Source organism: Herpailurus yagouaroundi, unplaced genomic scaffold, assembly GCF_014898765.1.
Source record: "Herpailurus yagouaroundi ecotype Mexico unplaced genomic scaffold, PumYag 193, whole genome shotgun sequence".
Taxonomy (NCBI): Eukaryota; Metazoa; Chordata; class Mammalia; order Carnivora; family Felidae; genus Herpailurus; species Herpailurus yagouaroundi.
In genome coordinates, this window is record NW_024412424.1 from 3398425 (window position 1) to 3417609 (window position 19185).

Here is a 19185-nt window from a genome sequence, read left to right on the forward strand (position 1 = left end):
GAGTGACAACACTAGTATTGGGGGGGAGGGGGCTTGTAGTTGCAGGAAGGAAAGGGGCCTTGGGGATTTGGCACTTGGAAAAGAATGACTTGGGTTCCAGAGTGGCACCTGGTTGACGATGAACAAGATACTGTCGGTGTCCTGATTTGGGGGTTGAGGATGGGAGTGAGAATCAGATGAGTTAAGTGAGGGCAGCAGCCTGGTGCCATATGTACAGAGCTGGGAGGGCTGGCGTGTGTCTTGGCCCCTGCCCACCCTGGGAAGCCCTCTCTATAGGGCCTGGGTTGTCCCTGAGCCCTATGTCCTCTCACTCTGTTGTGTCAGTGGCCACGGGACCAATCTTCTTCCCACTAGTCTGTTTGCTCTGTTTACTGCTTCACACTTGTGAGTCCTGTGCTGTTTTTACGGAAAGGAGAGAAATCTGCACACATCTTCCTGCTAAGGGACCCTGGTTTCCCATAGTGTGCTAGAGTGTGGTTGGTGTGTGTGTACATCTTACTGGAAATGAAGATGGAATTTGGTCCTGGTTTGTGACCCAGGCTGGCAGTGTTGATCAATTCCTTTAAGCCCCTTCTTTTGGCTTGTACTTTGGTAGGTAGAGGCTCAGAAATTATGTGCTTTGTCAACCTCTGAGGGGTTTTGTGCCTTTTACAAAAATGGAGGATGCACATGAGTCAGTGAATTTGTTGCACGGTCCACAGGATACAGCTTGCACAGTTGAGGCTCACTCCTCCATGAGGTTTCCAGCAGTTTAGTAAAGGGTTAAGTTAGTGTGCTCTTAGAGGAGGAATTGTGGGTGTGCTGATCTTTGCTCTAGGAAGTTTTCCCAGAGCCTTGGGAAGGATCCAGCCCCAGGATGGTTTCAAAGTCAGACTGTCCCTGATAGTAAAGTGGTTCATATTTGAGCCTGGGCCTTAGAGATGGCTGACCTGGGTTTGGATCTTTGACTTCTTAGCCCTCTGACCCTGGCCAATCACCTTGACTTCTCTCTCAGCCCAAGTTTTCTCACCTGTCAAGTGTGGGCATCAGTGACAGTACCCTGTGTGAAGTGTGAACATCAATGGTATTACCTCATGTGAAGGAGGGGTAGTAATGGCAATACCCTGTGTAAAGTGTGAGTAACATTGGCAGTACCCCATGTGAAGTGGGTAGCATTGGCAGGACCTCATTCTGATGTTATGAGGATTAAATGAAATCAGGCATGTAAAGTGCTGGCACTCTGCATCAAATAAAGAATTCAATAATTGTTTTTTTTTTAATTTTTTTAATGTTTATTTATTTTTGAGAGAGTGTGAGCAGAGGAGGGGCAAAGAGAGAGGGAGACAGAATCTGAAGCAGGCTCCAGACTCTGCAGTGTCAGTGCAGAGCCCGATGCGGGGCTCGAACTCACAGACTGTGAGATTATGACCTGAGCCAAAGTCGGACACTTAACCAACTGTGCCACCCACGTGCCCCAAGAATTCAATAATTGTTAGCCACTTTTATTTTTAAACATTTTTTTTAACATTTATTCATTTTTTGAGAGACCGAGCATGAGTGTGGGAGGGGCAGAGAGAGAGAGACACAGAATCCGAAGCAGGCTCCAGGCTCTGAACTGACAGCACAGAGCCTGATGTGGGGCTCGAACTCATGGACCGTGAGATCATGACCTGAGCTGAAGTCGGACATTCAACCGACTGAGCCACCCAGGTGCCCCGTTAGCCACTATTATACTTTTCTTTTCTCCTTTAGTAATAAAATCTCTTGTCAGTATGTTAAAGGTGATTCTCTCCGTGTCTCAGAAGTTGTTGTCAGTGGGCTTTTCTGTAGCACTTTGATTCTGTGTGCCTAATGGTCACTTTCTCAATGAAGAGTTAGGCCCCTCACCTGCCTAAACCTCAGGAGGAGGCCTGGACCATGGGGACAGTAGAGTCACTGTGGTCTTGGGGACAGATCTGCAGGGCCTGGGTCTCAGGCTGGATCTTGGTGCTGAATGGTTTGATAGTACCTGGGTCTGTGTGAAGCAGCTGGAGGCAGAGCAGGGCAGTAGAGTGGGCCTTGGTGGAGGCAGGAGGGTCCACTGCAAGGCTGACACAGTAAAGACTTAGGTAAGTGAATACCACCACCCTTGTAGACCTGCCCCTTTGTACCTTTGCTGGCCTTGCAACATCCTTTACAGGGAGGCTGATGGCCTGGGACCCTGACTTACCAGGGAATGTCTTGCTTGGGGGTTGGATTGTCTTGGCAAGACTGTGCTTCAGAGACACTGGAGTGAGGTGGACGTTGCAGGTCACTTTGGACCTGGCCCAGCTTAGGACAGTATTTCTTGGGGATGTGTGGTCTATGTTTTCAACAATTGATGCCTTTGCCTGGAGGACAAAGTGTGTTGGCCCAGTATGGTGGCCTAAGTGTATTGGTCCTTTGTGTGCACATGTGCTGATCCTGGGTGTATGTATGCATATGTGCATGTGTACTTGTACATGTGTGTTTAGGGTGGCCATATACATGCATATGTTTGTGTCTGCTGGCCCTGCTTGCTGGAATAGAGCCTGACATGTGCGGTTACTCTGGCATGTGCAAATGGAAGAAAGACACACCAGTCCATGTTGGACATGGACTTTGTGTGGCAGAGTTCTGCCTTTTGTGGGGCCTCCAGCTTACTCTGGGGTTAGTCTCAGGTGTAGGCAATGTCCCAGTGAGGGCACAATTTGAGCCTGTGTGGTGTTTGCAGATTTCTTTATGCCTTTTAAGGCAGAGATTTCATGTGACATTTGCATTGTACCTCTTAATACCTCAGAGTTTTAGTACTAAAACTTCTTACCAGCAAGGAATACTCTGACTGGAGACAGAAGCAGCAAGTAAATTGTAAGACTCTGGTCTCCTCACCATTGCACCTTGGGAGGTAGGCCCTTAACTATTCTTAAGATTAAGAACTGTGCTTTTGTGGGGGCAGTTTGGCCTTGGCTGCTTTGCTCCTCTTGGAGCAGGGTTCTCCAGGTGTCTGATCTTCAGTGCAGTTTCCTTCCTTCTCCTTTAGATGCCAGTCATGTCAGGAGAACTAGCAAGTGGGGCCCTGTGTCCACTTCGTCCCTTCTCTTCCTCATTCTCACAACCCTTTTGTGAGGATAAGTGATGGGAAGTGTCCATGCAGTCCACTGGTGAGCTCTGATGATTGAGAGAAGCCAGGTGTAGCCCATCCTCACCTCCATCTTAGCCTCAGTTTACCCTTAGGGCTGGTGACGGTGAGGACAGTTGATGGTTCTGTGAACATCCTCCTTGGGGATCCCCTTTGTTCCTGACATCCTCTTATACTTTTGTTGGATACATTGTCAGGAAGGTGTAGCATCTGTTGACATCATTTCCCAATTTTTTTTTTTTAATTTTTTTAATGTTTATTTTATTTTTGAGACAGAGACAGAGTATGAGCAGGGGAAGGGCAGAGAGAGACACACACACAGAGTCCAAAGCAGGCTTCAGACTCTGAGCTGTCATCACGGAGCCTGACCTGGGGCTCGAACTCATCAACTGTGAGATCATGACCTGAGCCGAAGTCGGACGCTCAACCAACTGAGTCACCCAGGCGCCGCCCCCCCCCCCCCAATTTGTTCTTAATTGGTGTGTGTAGTGTAAGCCACTTTTTACTGATAGATGTTGCCGTCGTTATAGTTTATCCCTTCTCACTTTGCAGCGTTTTAGTCAGTCTTGTGATTTTTGTGATTGCTGTGGTACATCGTCAGAATGTGTAGCAGTGATGAAGCATCTGGGGCCAAGGATCATTTCATTGGCCTGGACCTTGTGGCAAGGCCTCAGGACTTCTGGGCTAGCTGTGTGGCTTCAGTCAGGGCTATCAATGCCATGGTGTGGTTGGTGGACAGTTCCAGCCACTTCTGAGAAGTTACCAGATGGTATTGACTATTTGACCTGGGCCTTGATGGTCAAAGAAACAATTCTGCTACTTAGGGAAGCTTGGTTGGTCAGATGGTTGTAGTTTGTTTTGTATTTGAAGACCTAGTGTCAGACTGGATTTCTAGAATTCTATCAAGTCTACTCTCCTGCCTGAATCTCGGCTCGGGGGATCTGGAAGGTTTGTGGGTGGACGACACTAACTCTGCTGCCTGCCTGGGTACTCACTAGCCCCTCTGGATTTGGATCTAGGTAGACCCTTTAGTGTTCTGGAAACTACTAGCTTAAATAGACCTGAATCACTTCTTCCTGGTCTCCCATTGCCAGCCTGGAAGATGGTACCCTTCTTGGGAATCAAGGTGGCAAAGGCCACCTGAGGTTCCAAATCCATCCAGATGTAGTACGATGGCTGGTGGATACTTTCCTCAACAGTGAGAAGGTGGCTGGAAGTGGGGTGGGGTTTAGAGGTGAAAACTGGAGATCCTCCCCCACTTACATTTCTTTAGTGAGATTTCTGCTATCTTACCAGCTTCTGGTAACTGACCAAAATAGTTCGTCTTGTCTTGGACCTTTCAAAGAAAAGTTACATGACTACTGTGGGTAGATTTTGTTTGGATTTCAGGATTGTGAAGTTCTTTTCTTCTAGGCTCAGGTTTTCATTTTTATACAACGGAGCCATCTTTAGAATCCTGCTCTTGAAAAACAAAAGTATTCCCTTCACCCTTCCAAAGAACAATATTCTGAAAAATAAGATACGGTTCTTAAGCTTTTGGGGAGTACTTGCAGAAGATTAGGCGATTGTGCCAGTCTGGCTGCCCTTCCTACCCCGCCTCCCCTTAAATTTGAAAAAGGTTGGCACATAATGTTGTATTAGTTTTCAGATGTACTAGTGTAGCGGCTTATTCATCAGGACCGCCTATTGGAAGATGGTTTGTTGGGGATGTTAACTCAGGAGAGATAGCCTTTATGCTGTTCCTTAGAGAGACTTGGTTTAATTTGCTGGTCTTGCGCTGCTTGTGAATATGCAGATCAGGGTTGGTGCCTGTGTTAGGATCACCAAATGAGAGAGTGAGTGGGCTGTTGACTTAGGGGCTGTCTTCACAGCTTGGAGAAGGTGCTCAGCTGGTGGTTTTGCTCCTGCTAGCTTGGCGCATGTAGGCTCCAGGCCACCCAGACCTGGATGAGGGAGCACATGGTACCTGTAGCTAGGGCCCAGGATGCCTTAGTGGTGGTGGAAGATAACTTTGTCCATTGGTGGAAGGATTCTTCCAGGAGGTTGCCTTTGTGATAAGTAAGGTGTTGCTTCTTTACAAACAAACTCAAGAGGGCTGCTTGGGTGGCTCAGTCTGGTAATTAATTGACTTCAGCTCAGGTCATCATCTCATGGTTTGGTTTGTGGGTTCAAGCCCCATGTCAGGCTCTGTGCTGACAGCTCAGAGCCTGGAGCCTGCTTTGGATTCTGTGTCTCCCTCTCTCTCTGCCCCTCCCCTGCTCATGCTCTGTCTTTCTCTCTCTGTCTCTCTCTGTCTCTCTCTCTAAAAATAAAGAAACATTAAAAAAAATCAAAAACAAACTCAAGAAAACTTGCCATTAGAATAGAATAGCTGGGGGATGCCTGGGTGGCTCATTTGGTTAAGTGTCTGATTCTTGATTTCGGCTCAGGTCATGATGTCAGGGTTTGTGAGATTGAGCCCTGTGTCTGTGCTTACAGTCTGTTTAGGATTCTCTCTCTCTCTGCCCCTCCCCCATGTTCCCTCTCCCCCTCCCTTCCTTCCTCCCTCCTTCTCTCTCTCTCTCAAAATAAATAAAAAATAATAGAATAGCAGAATAGCTGGAGGTTTTATTTCTTGATGTGAAAATAAACATAACCCTTTAGCCAGCTATAAAGTTAATACAGCTGATTGAGATGCTGGTGTGTAAGACATGGAGGCAGCCTGGATGGTACATTCTTGGGAACAAGGCTGGCTGCCATTAGAACTTTCTGTTGGCCACCTCATAGATGGAGCTGATGTCTTCTGCAGGTGGGGCTTTTTGTGATCCTCACTCCCAAATGTTTCTGTCTTGACTGATCCTGGAGACTCAGGACCACTCTTTGTCATCTCAAGAGGATTCTTTGCATGTTTTAGTCATAGGTCACACAGGGATATATGTGTTTTCAAAGGAGACTGACTGCCTGCTTGCCCTAGGCAGAGGTACTAGGTGGGGAACCCCAGACAGTAATTTTTTGCTCTTAGTCTAAATTCATTCTGGAGCAGTTGACCAAGAGATAATTGGGGTGTTCCGGGTATTCCTATTTGAAATGATAGGCAATGAAATGCCCTCCCTCTTTGCGAGTTGGATACCTCATGTTGGGGTTACTTGAGGTTACTGGGGTTTTGTTTTTTGTTTTTTGTTTTAAATATTTTTGAGAGTGCACAAGCAGGGGTAGGGACAGAGAGAGGGAACAGAGGATTTGCAGTGGGCTTTGTGCTGATAGCAGCGAGTCTGATGCGGGGCTCAGACTCAAGAACCGTGAGATTGTGACCTGAGCCAAAGTTGGACACTCAACTACCGAGCCACACAGGATGTTAGATGTCAGTGGTGAATCCCCTGGGCCTGGCTCTGCCCCACAAGATAGGGGAGCTTGGTGCTCAGAACTTGAGGGGGGATACAGTGTTTTCCTTTTTGGTGACGATGATTGGTAGTTAAGCTCTTTGGGCTAGTTGTGTGGGTCTCTCTTGTGTAGAGTTTTTTGTGTCAGGAGCTTGCACCCCTGGTGGCCTGTGTAAGTGTTCCCACATCTAGCCCAGGTGCTCCAGGGAATATGTTTGAGTTGGGCTGCGATGTCTTCTGGCTTCCATTTTAAGGAATGCTTATATCCAAGACGAGCTAGTCATTTTTACCATTCACTCACGAGGCATTTCTTGATTGTCTTGGTTCATAGCTATGAGATGGGGCTGGGAAAGCTGTATCTCAGGGAGATGGGGTACATTGGGAAGTCAGAGCTGAGGTGACCTAAGCATACTTAAAGTCCATCTGAGGCATAATGTTTACCACTGCTCTAACCTTACCATTCTAAGTTTTTCCAGTGCCATTTTGTATAGTTTGGCGAGTGGAAGGCAGGATTGATAGTGGAGGATGTCAGGTACATGCCTAGTCTGGGAATCAGGGTGTTAGAGTCATTTTTGGCTATAGGTATACCAGGCCCTTGGGCTTTTTTCTGTACACACATTGGCCCCAAAGGGTTAAAATAGTCTGTGTGGTTTTACTTTAAGAGACATTGTGCTGAATGAAATAAGCCAGACACAAAAAGACAAATACCGTATGAGTCCACTTATATGAGGTCACTAGAGCAGTCAAATTCATGGAGCTAGAAGAGTAGAATGGTGGATGCTAGGGGCTGGTGTGGTGGTAATGGGGAGTTAGTGTTTAACTGGTGACAGAAATTCAGTTTTGCAAGGTGACAAAGTTCTGGAAATGGATGGTGCTGGTGATAGTTGCCCAACAGTGTGAATGGACTTAACACCACTGAACTGTACATTTAATGGTTAAGATGGTAAATTTGATGTTACCTATATTTTAGTGCAGTAAGGAAAAATGAAACTGCATCCTTATGAGCATGTGTTTTACCCTCCCAAGAGTTAGCTTAGGGAGAAAGGAACAAAGGCACTCATATTTTGATGGCCTAGCTTGTGCTGGATGTTATGAGGTTAAAGAAAAAAAAAAATAGATGTGTGGTTCTAGAAGGCCCATTGTAGCATCATCTTGGGAGTGCTGGAGCAGAGATTCTGTAGGTGTTCTTTGGTCCCCATAGGGATGGGGCCTGGATGCACTTTCTCCAGCTGTCTGGGGTAACACAGGACTCTTGGAGTCTGCAGGGGACTTAAGAGAACAGAGTCCAGAAACAATCTGAGGTCTTTTCTGCTCCAGTGCTTGGCTTAGAGATAGAAGGTATTCCTATGGCTATTTTTCAGAGAATTTCCTTAATATAACACATATTGGTGCATGTACACAGAATGGGAGACACCAATTCTTAGGTCCTCATTGTTAACAAAGAAGTTATCTCTTTTGTTCTTGTGACATTTTCTTCAAGATGTCCTTTCAAGCAGCCTCAGTGATAAACACTAACACTTAAGATACTTCCCAAAGTTTCAGACCTGTCTAGATAGGTAGATGGAGACATTTGATTCCTGAGCTTTTTATTTTTATTTTTTAAGTTTATTTATTTATGTTATCTCTGTACCCAACTTGGGGCTCAGATTCAGGACCCCAAGATAAAGAGTTGCCTGCTCTTCTGACGGAGCCAGCCAGGTGCCTCTGATTCCTGAGCATTTAAAATATGGGAGTTTTGAACCTTTAAATAAATTTTTTTTAATCTTTATTTATTTTTGAGAGAGAGGAGAGACAGAGCATGAGCTGGGGAGGGGCAGAGAGAGAGGGAGACACAGAATCTGAAGCAGGCTCCAGGCTCTGAGCTGTCAGCACAGAGCCTAACGCGGGGCTCGACCCCATGAGCTGTGAGATCGTGACCTGAGCTGAAGTCGGACGCTCAACCGACTGAGCCACCCAGGTGCCCCTAAAGTTTTGAACCTTTCAGTGTTTGTTTATTTTTGAGAGAGAGCACGTGCAAGCTGGGGAGGGGCAGAGAAAGAGGGGGGACAGAGGATTTGAAGTGGGCTCTGCACTGACAGCAGAGAGCCCAGTGCGGGGCTCGAACTGACTAACCTTGAGATCATGACCTGAGGTGAAGTCAGATGCTTAACTGAGCCACCCAGGCACCCTTAAAGTTTTGATGATCTTTGTGGACTTGCCAGGGCAGCTGCTGGGGGGTGAGTGTGGAAACTCTAGATAGGAGTTGAAATATTTTGAGGGACAACATTAATCATACTAGTCAAAGTGAGAACTAGTTACTTCTGAGAGCCTGCCTAGTGCCAGGGCCTGTCATTTGGTCCTCAGCATGGTCTGCCCAAGGGTCAGGTGGGCTCCTGCAGCTAGTCATGATTCATCAGGAGGATGTGCTATAACATTCAGGATGGTTTTGGTGGTGTGAAAGGGAGGGATTCCTGGAGTGCCCAGGGTAAAGGGGTATGTTGGAGCCAAGCCTTGGAGAGGAAGATCTGTTGGAAGGACTGTGCTGGCTGTTTTAGGATAGGCTAGGAAAGGAGAAGGGGAGTACAAGATGTGTGTGCGTAGATGCTGGGGTAACTCATACTTCTCAGCAGTGGCAGAGGAGGCCTTCCCAGATATAAGGCCGTAGAGGCCCCTGGAACCTCTGAGTGCCTTTCTTCAGGCTCTTTGCCTTTCTCCAAATAGTAGTGTAAGGGAGGTGGGGAGAGCTTCCCAGAGGGGAAGTGTGGTGCTGTGGCCTTGCCTATCTCCATGTTGCTTCTTCCTGGTGTTGACTTGCTATTCTAATTAAGGGTAGGGTTTATATTTATGTTGCTATGTTTTTGCCTCTAGTCTATGATGTTTTGAGTATTTATAACTCATGGAGGATGCTATTTCCTCCCGTGTGCTTCATTAGGAATTGGATAAAGAGGTGAATAAGAGCCTTTCTCAAGAGTGTTTGGGGAAGAGAACCTAATGGGATGCTGTATGTCAAATGTCAAGATCAGCTGTGCCAAGTGGTGGGGCTGTAGTCCTCAGTAATAGAAGGGGGAATGGGGAGGGACTGATTAGGGAGAGCATGCTTGAGTAACAGGTGCTTGAGTTTTGAAGGATGAGTGGGAGGAGGGAAGGGGTTTCCCGGTGGTGGGAACACTATGTGTAAAGGCCCAGTGGTGGAGGCAAGATGTGGTGGTATGAAGAATTGAGACAAGGCCAGTGTGGTCAGAGCCAAGAATGTGGTGTGTGTGTACACATATATACATGCATGCCAGATGACTTCATAGAGTCACTTCGGCCTAAAGCAGGAAGGGCCTCAAAGGTCACGGTAAGATGTTACAAGCATTGGGGGGTATTGAGGGCCTTAGGAAAGGCTGCACTGTGCACTGGCACAGTGTGAGGAGTTGGATGACCCATCATCCCTCAGTGAGGCCATGGTTACCGTGGCCAAGGGAAGGAGGGCAGGGATAGATCAGGGGCTTGGAGGGCACAAACTGGCTGTTACCCCAGTGGATGCCTTCTCCCCTTGACAGCGGAGAGAGGCCAGTTCTGGTTGCCAAGGATGGGCCTGTGTAGCTGGCCTTACCGTTGGCTCCTTGGCCCTCATGGGGCTGGTTCTTTGCCTCGCTAGTATGCCAAGTCATTCTCCCCGCCCCCGCCCCTAGTCCATGGGGACATAGGGTTAATGAGGCTCCATGCTTTGGAGAGAGTAGGTACTGCTTTGTGCCCTGGGGCTGATACAGAGCTGGAGCATCTCCTTGGTGTGCCTGTGCCCTGACTTTTTGTCGTGGTTGTGCCACTGTGTCTGGGTCACCTCTGTCCCTTTGATACTCAGCACAGCCTGCCAGGGCTGCAGTTTCCTCCTGCTTTCAAGAACCAGGTAGTCCATGTTTTCAGCCTCTGGGGCTGTACTGCCTCTGTTTCTATTACTCAGTTCTGCCTTATGGGTGGAAGCAGCTGTACACAGTGCATATTCCGGTGGGTGTGGCTGTGTTCCAGGAATACCGTTCACCAGGACAACTTAGGGAAGTTTGCCGACCCTGGATTAGAAAATGGAATCTTCGGCCCAAGTTAATCATTCTCCAGCCAGCCAGCACATGGAACCAGCCAGCACATGGTGTGACCTCTAGGCTTCCTTGAGATGCTTTACTACTGTGCTGCCTCAGTTTCTCCCTTTCTGATAGGGCTGGCCAGGGAGTCCCCTCCTTGACAATTTGGTGGTGCAGTCACTAAGACCTTTGCCAGACAGGGTCTAGGTAATTCTTCAGGGGCACTCAGTTTTCATGGAGCTAGTAGACTTAGTGGACTTAGAGGTGGGAGAAGGTGAGGGATATTGTTGGGTTTCTTCTTGGAGTTTTTTGGCCTTATGTCATGTTTCCAGGACTGGATTAGAGCCAGGGTGGTAAATGTTTAGTTATAGACACAGTTGAAAAATTTTTACACAGCACAGTTGTTTGGTGAGTGCAGATGGTGGTAGAAGAAGACCAGAGGTGTGCAGCTTCTATAGAGCAGGGCCTCAGAAGGGATGATGGGGCCCTCCAGGGGTGCCTTGGAGAGCTTAGGCTTCCCCGTCAGATGCCTATGGCCCCAGAGACTCATCCCTGTGCTGACCATGGGTGCTGCAACCCGAGTGTATCCTCAGAACTGGAGTTCCCCAGATAGCAGCCAGGTTTTGCCCAGTGCTCCTCCCCTCAAGTTTAAAGGGAGCCAATCTCACTTGTCTAAGCTAGAGAGGATGAAATGGCAACAAAGGACTTCTGTTGCCCAAAGTGCAGTGACTTGATTTCATGTAAATTACTATGACTGCCTTCTTACCAAGTATGATCTCCTTTAGACTAGGAAATCATTGTGTTTGGGTGGGTTGCAGTGCGTGTGTGTGTGTGTGCGCGCGCGCGTGTGCGCGCACGCACACGCGCCACAGTACCCAGGTGTGGGGTCAAAGCCAACCCATAATCATTTATCAAGGGAGTGGAAGAGTCTCTTATGAGTTGGTAATTGTGTACTTAAGGGTTACTTGATACTATTTTAAATGTATGGGTTGGAAATAAAAACAGTAAAAGCTCTCTAAATCCAGCCAGTGCGGGTAGATGGCAAAATAGTCCACATGATATATCAGTAAAAAGCAACTACAGTTTATTTTAGAGAAATATCCCTAGTTCTGATGGTGCTAAGTGATCTCTGCTTGGTTTCAGCTCCTTTGTGAATTTTGCACTAATTGTATGGAGGGGCTGCTGCTGTGTGGGCTTCTCAGATAGGTTCCTTCTCCTTCAGTGTTAAATCATCCCAGCTCATTCATTCCATAAATATTTATCAAGCACTGGTGTGTGTCCGACACTGTTCTAGGTGTTTGAAATACAATCACATCAGGCAGACAAGACACCCCTTTACTTGTGGCATTTATGTTCTTATTGGGTGAGAAAGTCCATACAGTACCACATTATATGGAATATGCAGAGAGGTCAGGCCTGTGGGAGAGAAGGAGCAGGGTGGACCTCTGCAAAGGAGACATTTTGAGCGGTAACATGGGGGAGGGCATGGAAGGGTCTGCCATCTGGGCGTGAGAGTGATTGAGGCTGAGGGAGCAGGTATAGTATTAAAAACTCGAACAGCTACTGTTGTAAGAGGCCATATACAGACATTTCTGAGAAATTGTGTGAAGCTGAATATGAACTGGACTTTTGCTGACATTTAGGGATTATTATATGGTAGTTATGTTTTCAAAGATCATTTTCAATTTGGGATGCCAGTTGGAGAAGTGATTGTTAAAATGATAAAGTATCTGGAATTTTGTTTAAAACATAAAAAGGGAGGGAGAGTTCCTGGTGTGTTGGAGGCGTGGCCGGGAAGCCAGCATGGCTAGGGTAGGATAGCAGGAGGCATGCCTCAGGCCAGGAGACAGTAGGGCTTCACTCTGGGCAAACGCCAAACATGGTGTCTACTGGAGGTGTGAGAAGCTGTTGGACTCCAAATGTGTTTAATGGCAGAAACAAAAGGATTTCCTGATGGACTGGAAGGTGGGGTAGTCTTATCAAGAGGGCAGCCCAAGGTTTTAATCTGAGCAGCCGAAAGACTGGATCTGTCATGAGCTGAGATGGGGAAAAGCCATGTTTGAGTATGAAAGTCTGAGTTTACCTTAAAATTTCTTGCACATTGCATTTCATCCACGCATTGTGTGTGTTGTGATAACATATTAAGAAGGCCTTCTTCCTTGCTGGGTTAACCCTCCAGGAAAATTTTGTCCAGTGTGTCTTGTGGTCTTGCAGTCTTGCAGAGTAGGATACTGGATCTTTGTCAAAAATCAGTTGTACACAGGTGCATGGGTGTATTCTATTCCATCTCTTGTCTGTCTTTATCACACTGTCTTGGTTATTGTAGTTTTATGATAAATCTTGAAATCAGGTAGGATAAGTCCTCCAAATTTGTTTGCCTTTTTCAGTTTTCACTATTCTAGTTCCTTTGCATTTCCATATAAATTTTAGAATCAGATTGTTTTTTCTACCAAAAAAAAGAAACATGTTGGGAGTTTTTGATTGGATCTGCATTGAATCTGTGGATCAGTTTGGGAGATAATTGATATCTTCTGATCGATCCATGGACAAGGCATATCTTCCTTTATGTTTTCTTTTATTTCTCTCAGTGATGTGTTATTGTGGTTCTATTTGATATGTCTTGAACATATTTTTTTTTAATGCTTATTTTGAGAGAGAGGGAGGGAGGGAGACAGGGCACGAGTGGGGGAGGGGCAGAGAGAGAGGGAGACACAGAATCCGAAGCAGGTTCCAGACTCTGAACTGTCAGTACAGAGCCTGACACAGGGCTTGAACTCACTAATTGTGATACCATGACCTGAGCCAAAGTCGGACACTCAACCAACTGAGCCACCCAGGCACCCTGAACATCTTTTTAAAAATTAAATTTATCCTTAAGTATTTCATATATGTGCTATTGTAAATGGATTTTAAAAAATGTGTGGAAATACTGCTGACTTGTGTGTATTGACTTTGTTTCTGAAGAGGGTAGGTGCTCAGAAAGCCTCTCCTTCTGGGCTTCCCCCTCCATGGCAGAGTGAGGCCATGGTTCAAGAGATATGAAAGAACTAGGATTAATGGTGTCCACTGTGTTGTTTGGCCTGAATGGGGCCAAAAAGGAGTGGCAGAAAGCGCTCCCCTCCCCAGGAACTAGCCCTCGTGGTGGCTACATCTGGCCCTGGGCCTCACTGAGGAGGATGCCATGTGTGCTCCTTGGTGCCCAAAGGTCTTTGCATAGAGTTCATTGATATTTGCTTATTTTGCAAGTTCTCCCATGGGAGTGATTCTCGCTATCCATGAACTGTGAATTGTTGTGAACCCAGTTTAAAAATAAAGGTTTCATATTAGAGCCAGGCCTCCTGGTAGTCATGTGGGCTCAAAGAATGACAACAGAGGTGATACTGACAATATTTGGCAAGCTACAACTGATAGCACTGCCTAGGAGTCTGGGATTTGGCTGGTTCTCTAGGTTTAGCCTCTGCGCCTGGAGCCCTGCGTGTCTGATGTCATAAAGGAGGGGGAAGTCCTGGAGCCACACTGTCTCTGTGACCTTGGGGGAGTTCTGAACATTCTTGTTCCTTAATTTTCCTGTCTGTAAAACAGGTACTTCCTTCCTCCCTGGGCAGTTTTGTAATCCCTGTGGAGATGATCCCTGGGGTAAAACTTCGAGTTGCCCTATGGAGGTAAAGTCTGCCTGGGCCCCAGGCACATTGCACCCTCAGCTTCTTGAGGGCAAACCCTGCACTGCCTGGAATGGTGAGTGGTTTCCCTGGTGTGTGGACCGGGGAGCAAAGAAGTCATGTCTGTAGAGGGAGACCTGGGTGACCCTGGGCAAATTCCTGAATATTAGACACATTAGATCACTTATCTGAAAATGGGGATGATCATGTAACCCCAAGGTTGTTCTGGGGATTCAAAGAGATACAGAGTTTTAGCATAGTAACTGGAATTTGCTACTAAGCACCTGTTAAATTCTAAGTATTACTGTTTCTGCTATTAATGTTATTACTGTCATAACTGAAATGTTGAGCCATTTTCTGTGGTGTGTTCAGTATGTTGGTGTGTGGCTGCATGTTACCACCTCATATCTGTGTCCATATTGCTGAAGTCAGTGTCTGGGATGCTAGTGTTTATTGGTTAGCACTGCATCAGGTCATAGGTCAGAGAGTGATTGAAATTTATTTCCTCAGCCTGCCTCCCTGTGGAGGGTAGTAGAGGCAGAGCTCTGAAATCTAAATTTTACTTTAATCTAAATTTTTACTAATTCCAGGGGTCAGAGACATTGAAAATTGTCCATACATTCCAGAAACTTTCCTTGGAAACTCAGTATTTCTTTTTCTGTCCTTTTTTTAGGTTGGTCAGCACGTTGACACAAGTTGCCTTTTGACGTAGCTGCCGCCATGGCCAGCTGGTAGGACCAGCATCCCATGCCCAGAAGCCAGGTGAGTGGTTGAGGTCTGGTGTCTGGAATGAAGGCTCTGACTTGTCCAGTGAACCTCATTTAGCTCCTTGGACATTTGAAACTGAGCACTGCTTCAGAAGCTTACAGCTACCTCCTAGAGGAAATAGAGAGTCAAGTTCCTCCAGAATTGTGTACTGGGCTGTCACCACAGGATCACCCAGGCCCTGCCTGTTGCTTCCAGGGAGGCTGTTTGCTCACCCCTCCTATCTCAGGGTTCACTCACTTGAAAAGCCCAGGCCTAAATGGGATAAACCTTCCTGGGAAGATCAGGAAGAGGATAATTAATCCTATCCAGGTGGCCTTTGCCCTCTGGCCACTTTTGTGATTTCCCAACACTAACCAAAATGAGTAGAATTTTTCCCTCACCACTGTCGGTAGTGTGCTTGGAACTGGTTGCCCTTACCCCAACTCACACCTGTGAGGAAACTGAGCCGGCCTCACCCCTTGCTTAGGATTCTCAAAGGGCTGAAAGGACCCAGCAGGGCAGAGCCTGAGACCTGGGTGGAATTTTTATCTTGTTACCATCAGAGTCTGGCCAGCCATGTTTTGGCCCAGAACTACCTACCTAGAGAAGAAGGTAGAACTGGGAATTGTCTTAGAACTCTAAGACAGCTTGGAGGACCTCCTGAGTTGGTCAGCTGCTTTTACAGGCTAGCCAGCAGGTGACTTGCTGAGGGGTGCATGTCTCTCTAACAGCATAGCTGTATGGGGTGAGAACCGGCTGCCTGGATTTGCCTGCTTCAAGACGAGAGTTGGGGTTGGTTTTGTGAGGTTTCAGCTCTTACTTGCATATAGCAAAAAAAAAAAAAAGAGTATGGTCAAGTATTCCTGTTAGCAGGAAAACATTTCCAGAATGTTCTAACAAAAGCTTTAGCAGTGCTTTAGTTTTGTTTGTTTGTTTTTTTACAATCGGGATATAATTTGCTTACCATACAGTTCACCGATTTATGATTTAAAATTCAGTGTTTGTTTATTTATTTGGTATATTCAAGAGTTGTGCAACCATCATCTCTGTCTAGTTCCAGAACACTTATCACCCCCAAAAGAAACTCCATCCTCATTAGCTGTCATTCCTTATCTCCTTATTCCTCCGTCTCCCACTAATCTATCTGCTTTCTGTTTCTATACATTTGCCTGTTCTGGACATTTTATATCAACAGAGTCATAGACTATATAACGTGTGTGTCTGGCTTTTCTCAGAGTAATGTTTTTGAGGTTCATCTACATTGTAGCATGATTCAGTGCTTCATATGCTTTTATGGCTGAGTAATTCCATCGCATGGATGGACCACTTATTTATTCATCAGGATAAATTTGGGTGGTTTCCACCTTTTGGCATTTGCAAATAGTGCTGCTATGAACATTTGTGAACACAATTTGTGTGGATATGTTTTTGGTTCCTTTGGGTATATACCTAAGAGTGGAATTGCTGGATCATATGGTAACTGGTGAACATTTTGAGGACTTGCCAGACTGTTGTCATGGCAGCTCTACCATTTTACACGCCCCCTGCCCTAGCTCTACCTGAGACCCTCAGAGCCCTCTGGAGACAAGAAGTGACCTAAAGTCTATGCTGGTTTCCTAGAGCTAACTGAGGATCACCAGTGTTGATGATGCTTGATACCTGGTCCTAATGGCTTCTTACCTGGTGTTGGTAGCATAGTGGGGCATCCTTAGAGGATGGGTCTGGCACTTGACTGTCATCAGGCTATCTTTAGACATTAGCATTTAAAAATCATGGAACTTTACATCTGGAAAAGGTCTCACCTGAAGCTCAGCCCAGTGTGATGAGTGACTGCCTTTGTCCTGCAGTCCCGGTTGTTGTCTGAAGGCAGTAGGCTAGCTTAGGGTTCTCTGAGGTCCTAGGCTAGGTGCTCCTGCTTCTGCCTAGTCCTTTGTTAACTCAAAAGTACATGGTCAGGGGATCCTGGGTGGCTCAGTTGGTTGAGTATCTTACTTCAGCTCAGGTTATACTCTCATGGTTCTTGAGTTCAAACCCCACATTGGGCTCACTGCTGTCAGCTTAAAGCTGGCTTCTGATCTTCTTTCTCCCTCTCTTTCTGCCCCTCCCTCGCTCATATTCTCTCTCTCAAAAATAAAACATTTAAAAAATAGGGGCGCCTGGGTGGCTCAGTCGGTTAAGTGTCCAACTTCAGCTCAGGTCACGATCTCGCGGTCTGTGAGTTCAAGCCCCGCGTTGGGCTCTGGGCTGATGGCTCAGAGCCTGGAGCCTGTTTCCCATTCTGTGTCTCCCTCTCTCTCTGCCCCTCCCCCGTTCATGCTCTGTCTCTCTCTGTCTCAAAAATAAATAAACCGTTAAAAAAATTTAAAAAATAAAAAAAAAATAGTTAAAAAAAAAAACCATGGTCAGAGCAGTAAGTACTTGCAGAATGAATGAATGATGAAAGAAAGAAAGAAAAGAAAGAGAGGGAAAGAAAAGAAGAAAAGAGAAAGAAAAGATGGTGGAGAGAAGGAAAGAAAAAGAAAAAAACAGACCTCCTCCTTCCCTGTCCAGGAAGGAAGACAGCCATTGCATGAAGGGGTTTGATGGGAAAGGACAGTCTGTGAATAGTCATGGCATGTGATGGCTAATGTCAAATGGGCAAAAAAATACCCTTGAGTAATTATTTTTTAAGGATTTATAAATATGTCAGCTTGTGTACTCTTTGTTGTGGGGTGTAAGTCATTTCAACAAATTGATTTTGTATTTTCTTTTTTTAATTTTTTAAATTGTTTTTATTATTTATTTTGAGAGAGAGATACAGAGCATGAGCAGGCAAGGGGCAGTGAGAGAAGGAGACACAGAAGCTGAAGCAGGCTCCAGGCTCTGAGCTGTCAGCACAGAGCCTGACGGTGGGGCTGGAACCCATGAACCATGAGATCATGACCGAAGCCGAAGTCGGATGCTCAACTGACTGAGCCACCCAGGCACCCCTTCTGTTTTCTCTGTTTAACACCAGCCCAGCACCCCCTTTCAGTTGAACCGTGGCCTGTGGTCACCTCGGGTCTCCCCATTTCTGCCACCCAGGACTTAGTAAGCATAGAAGAGGAGCAAGACAGGAGGAGGGTTGGCTCCTGGTGAGCCTGACATATGCACACAGCCCCCACACAGTGCCCCACACTGTACACAGTTGTAGGTATGCACACTTTGGGTCAGACTGCCTGCTTGGGCTAATGGATGTGGCATCTGCCCCTCAATTTTTGCCTGTCAGGGGTCCTGTTTATTCAGCAGGTACACACTGCTCATGTGCTGAATGACTTTGCCTTATGTTGGGTGTTAAGGATTAAAAATGGGTGTGACTTAGAGAAAAACAGTTCACAGAAAAAGTGAGTACAGATGGCTCTTACCAAAGGTATAGAAGATGCTCAAGTCTTTCTCATACTAAGAATAATGCTCATTGGAGTTTCAAGACAACATTTCTGACCTTTTGTCCCCAGAGGTGGATACCAGTCTATTGATGGGAATCAAGCACTGCCATATATTGCTTTTGGAGGCTCACAGCTCTTCAGAGAGAGATTTGTTTACCCTTTGCTTCAGAAATTCCGCTTCTAGAAAAATGTATCACAAAGATACACTGTCAAACATAAGAATTGTGACAAGGATGTTCATTCTAACATTCTGAAGTAACAAAGCTGGAAATGACTTAGATATTTGTCAGTTGGGGCTGGAGACTTATGGGGATGGATCTCCTGGGTGGGGATGGCATCAAGCCCCCTGAGCAAAGGAAGAAGGGACGTCCTTATGTCACGGTGATGGGATTTCTAGGGTGAAATGAGAAGTGGAAGAAGCAAGGTGGAGGATAAAAAGATACAGTATGCTTACCTCTCCAAGGAAAGGTGGAGGGACATGGATGTATGTGTATTTGCTTCTATTTTATTTTTAAATATGGAATACAAACCATAAATGAACAATATGGTTATTTCTAGGAGGAGGGATGAGAGAGGACAGGGTTACCAGGAGATGTCTCTGGTTTTCTTTTCTGTGTAGCACCAGATGGGTGTTTTACATAATTATGAAACAAAAGTATGGCAAGTTGTGAGGCGGGTGGAGAGAAGCAAACCCTAAAAAGCAAAAGGAAATTAATAATGAATCTAGGTGTATGTCAGTTGTGATTCAAGTTGTGACTTAACTAATGTTTCAGGATTTCCTTTGCTCAACTTTTAAACATAGTAGACTATAAATGTTTTAGTGAGATATGCCGTAAGGGCAAAAACTTTTTTAAAAAAATC

The 19185-nt window shown here is 46.1% G+C and overlaps 1 protein-coding gene across 5 annotated transcripts in view; it reads left to right on the plus strand.

Moving 5' to 3' along the window:
* GATAD2A (GATA zinc finger domain containing 2A) overlaps positions 1-19185 on the plus strand; it is an 88660-nt gene that overhangs the window by 12146 nt on the left and 57329 nt on the right. For all 5 annotated transcript variants that reach the window (XM_040445039.1, XM_040445042.1, XM_040445040.1 and 2 more), the window contains one exon: positions 14847-14935. In XM_040445039.1, the coding sequence (XP_040300973.1) occupies positions 14921-14935 (15 nt within the window). In that variant the 5' untranslated portion in view covers positions 14847-14920. Of the gene's footprint in view, positions 1-14846; positions 14936-19185 lie in introns of those variants that run through there.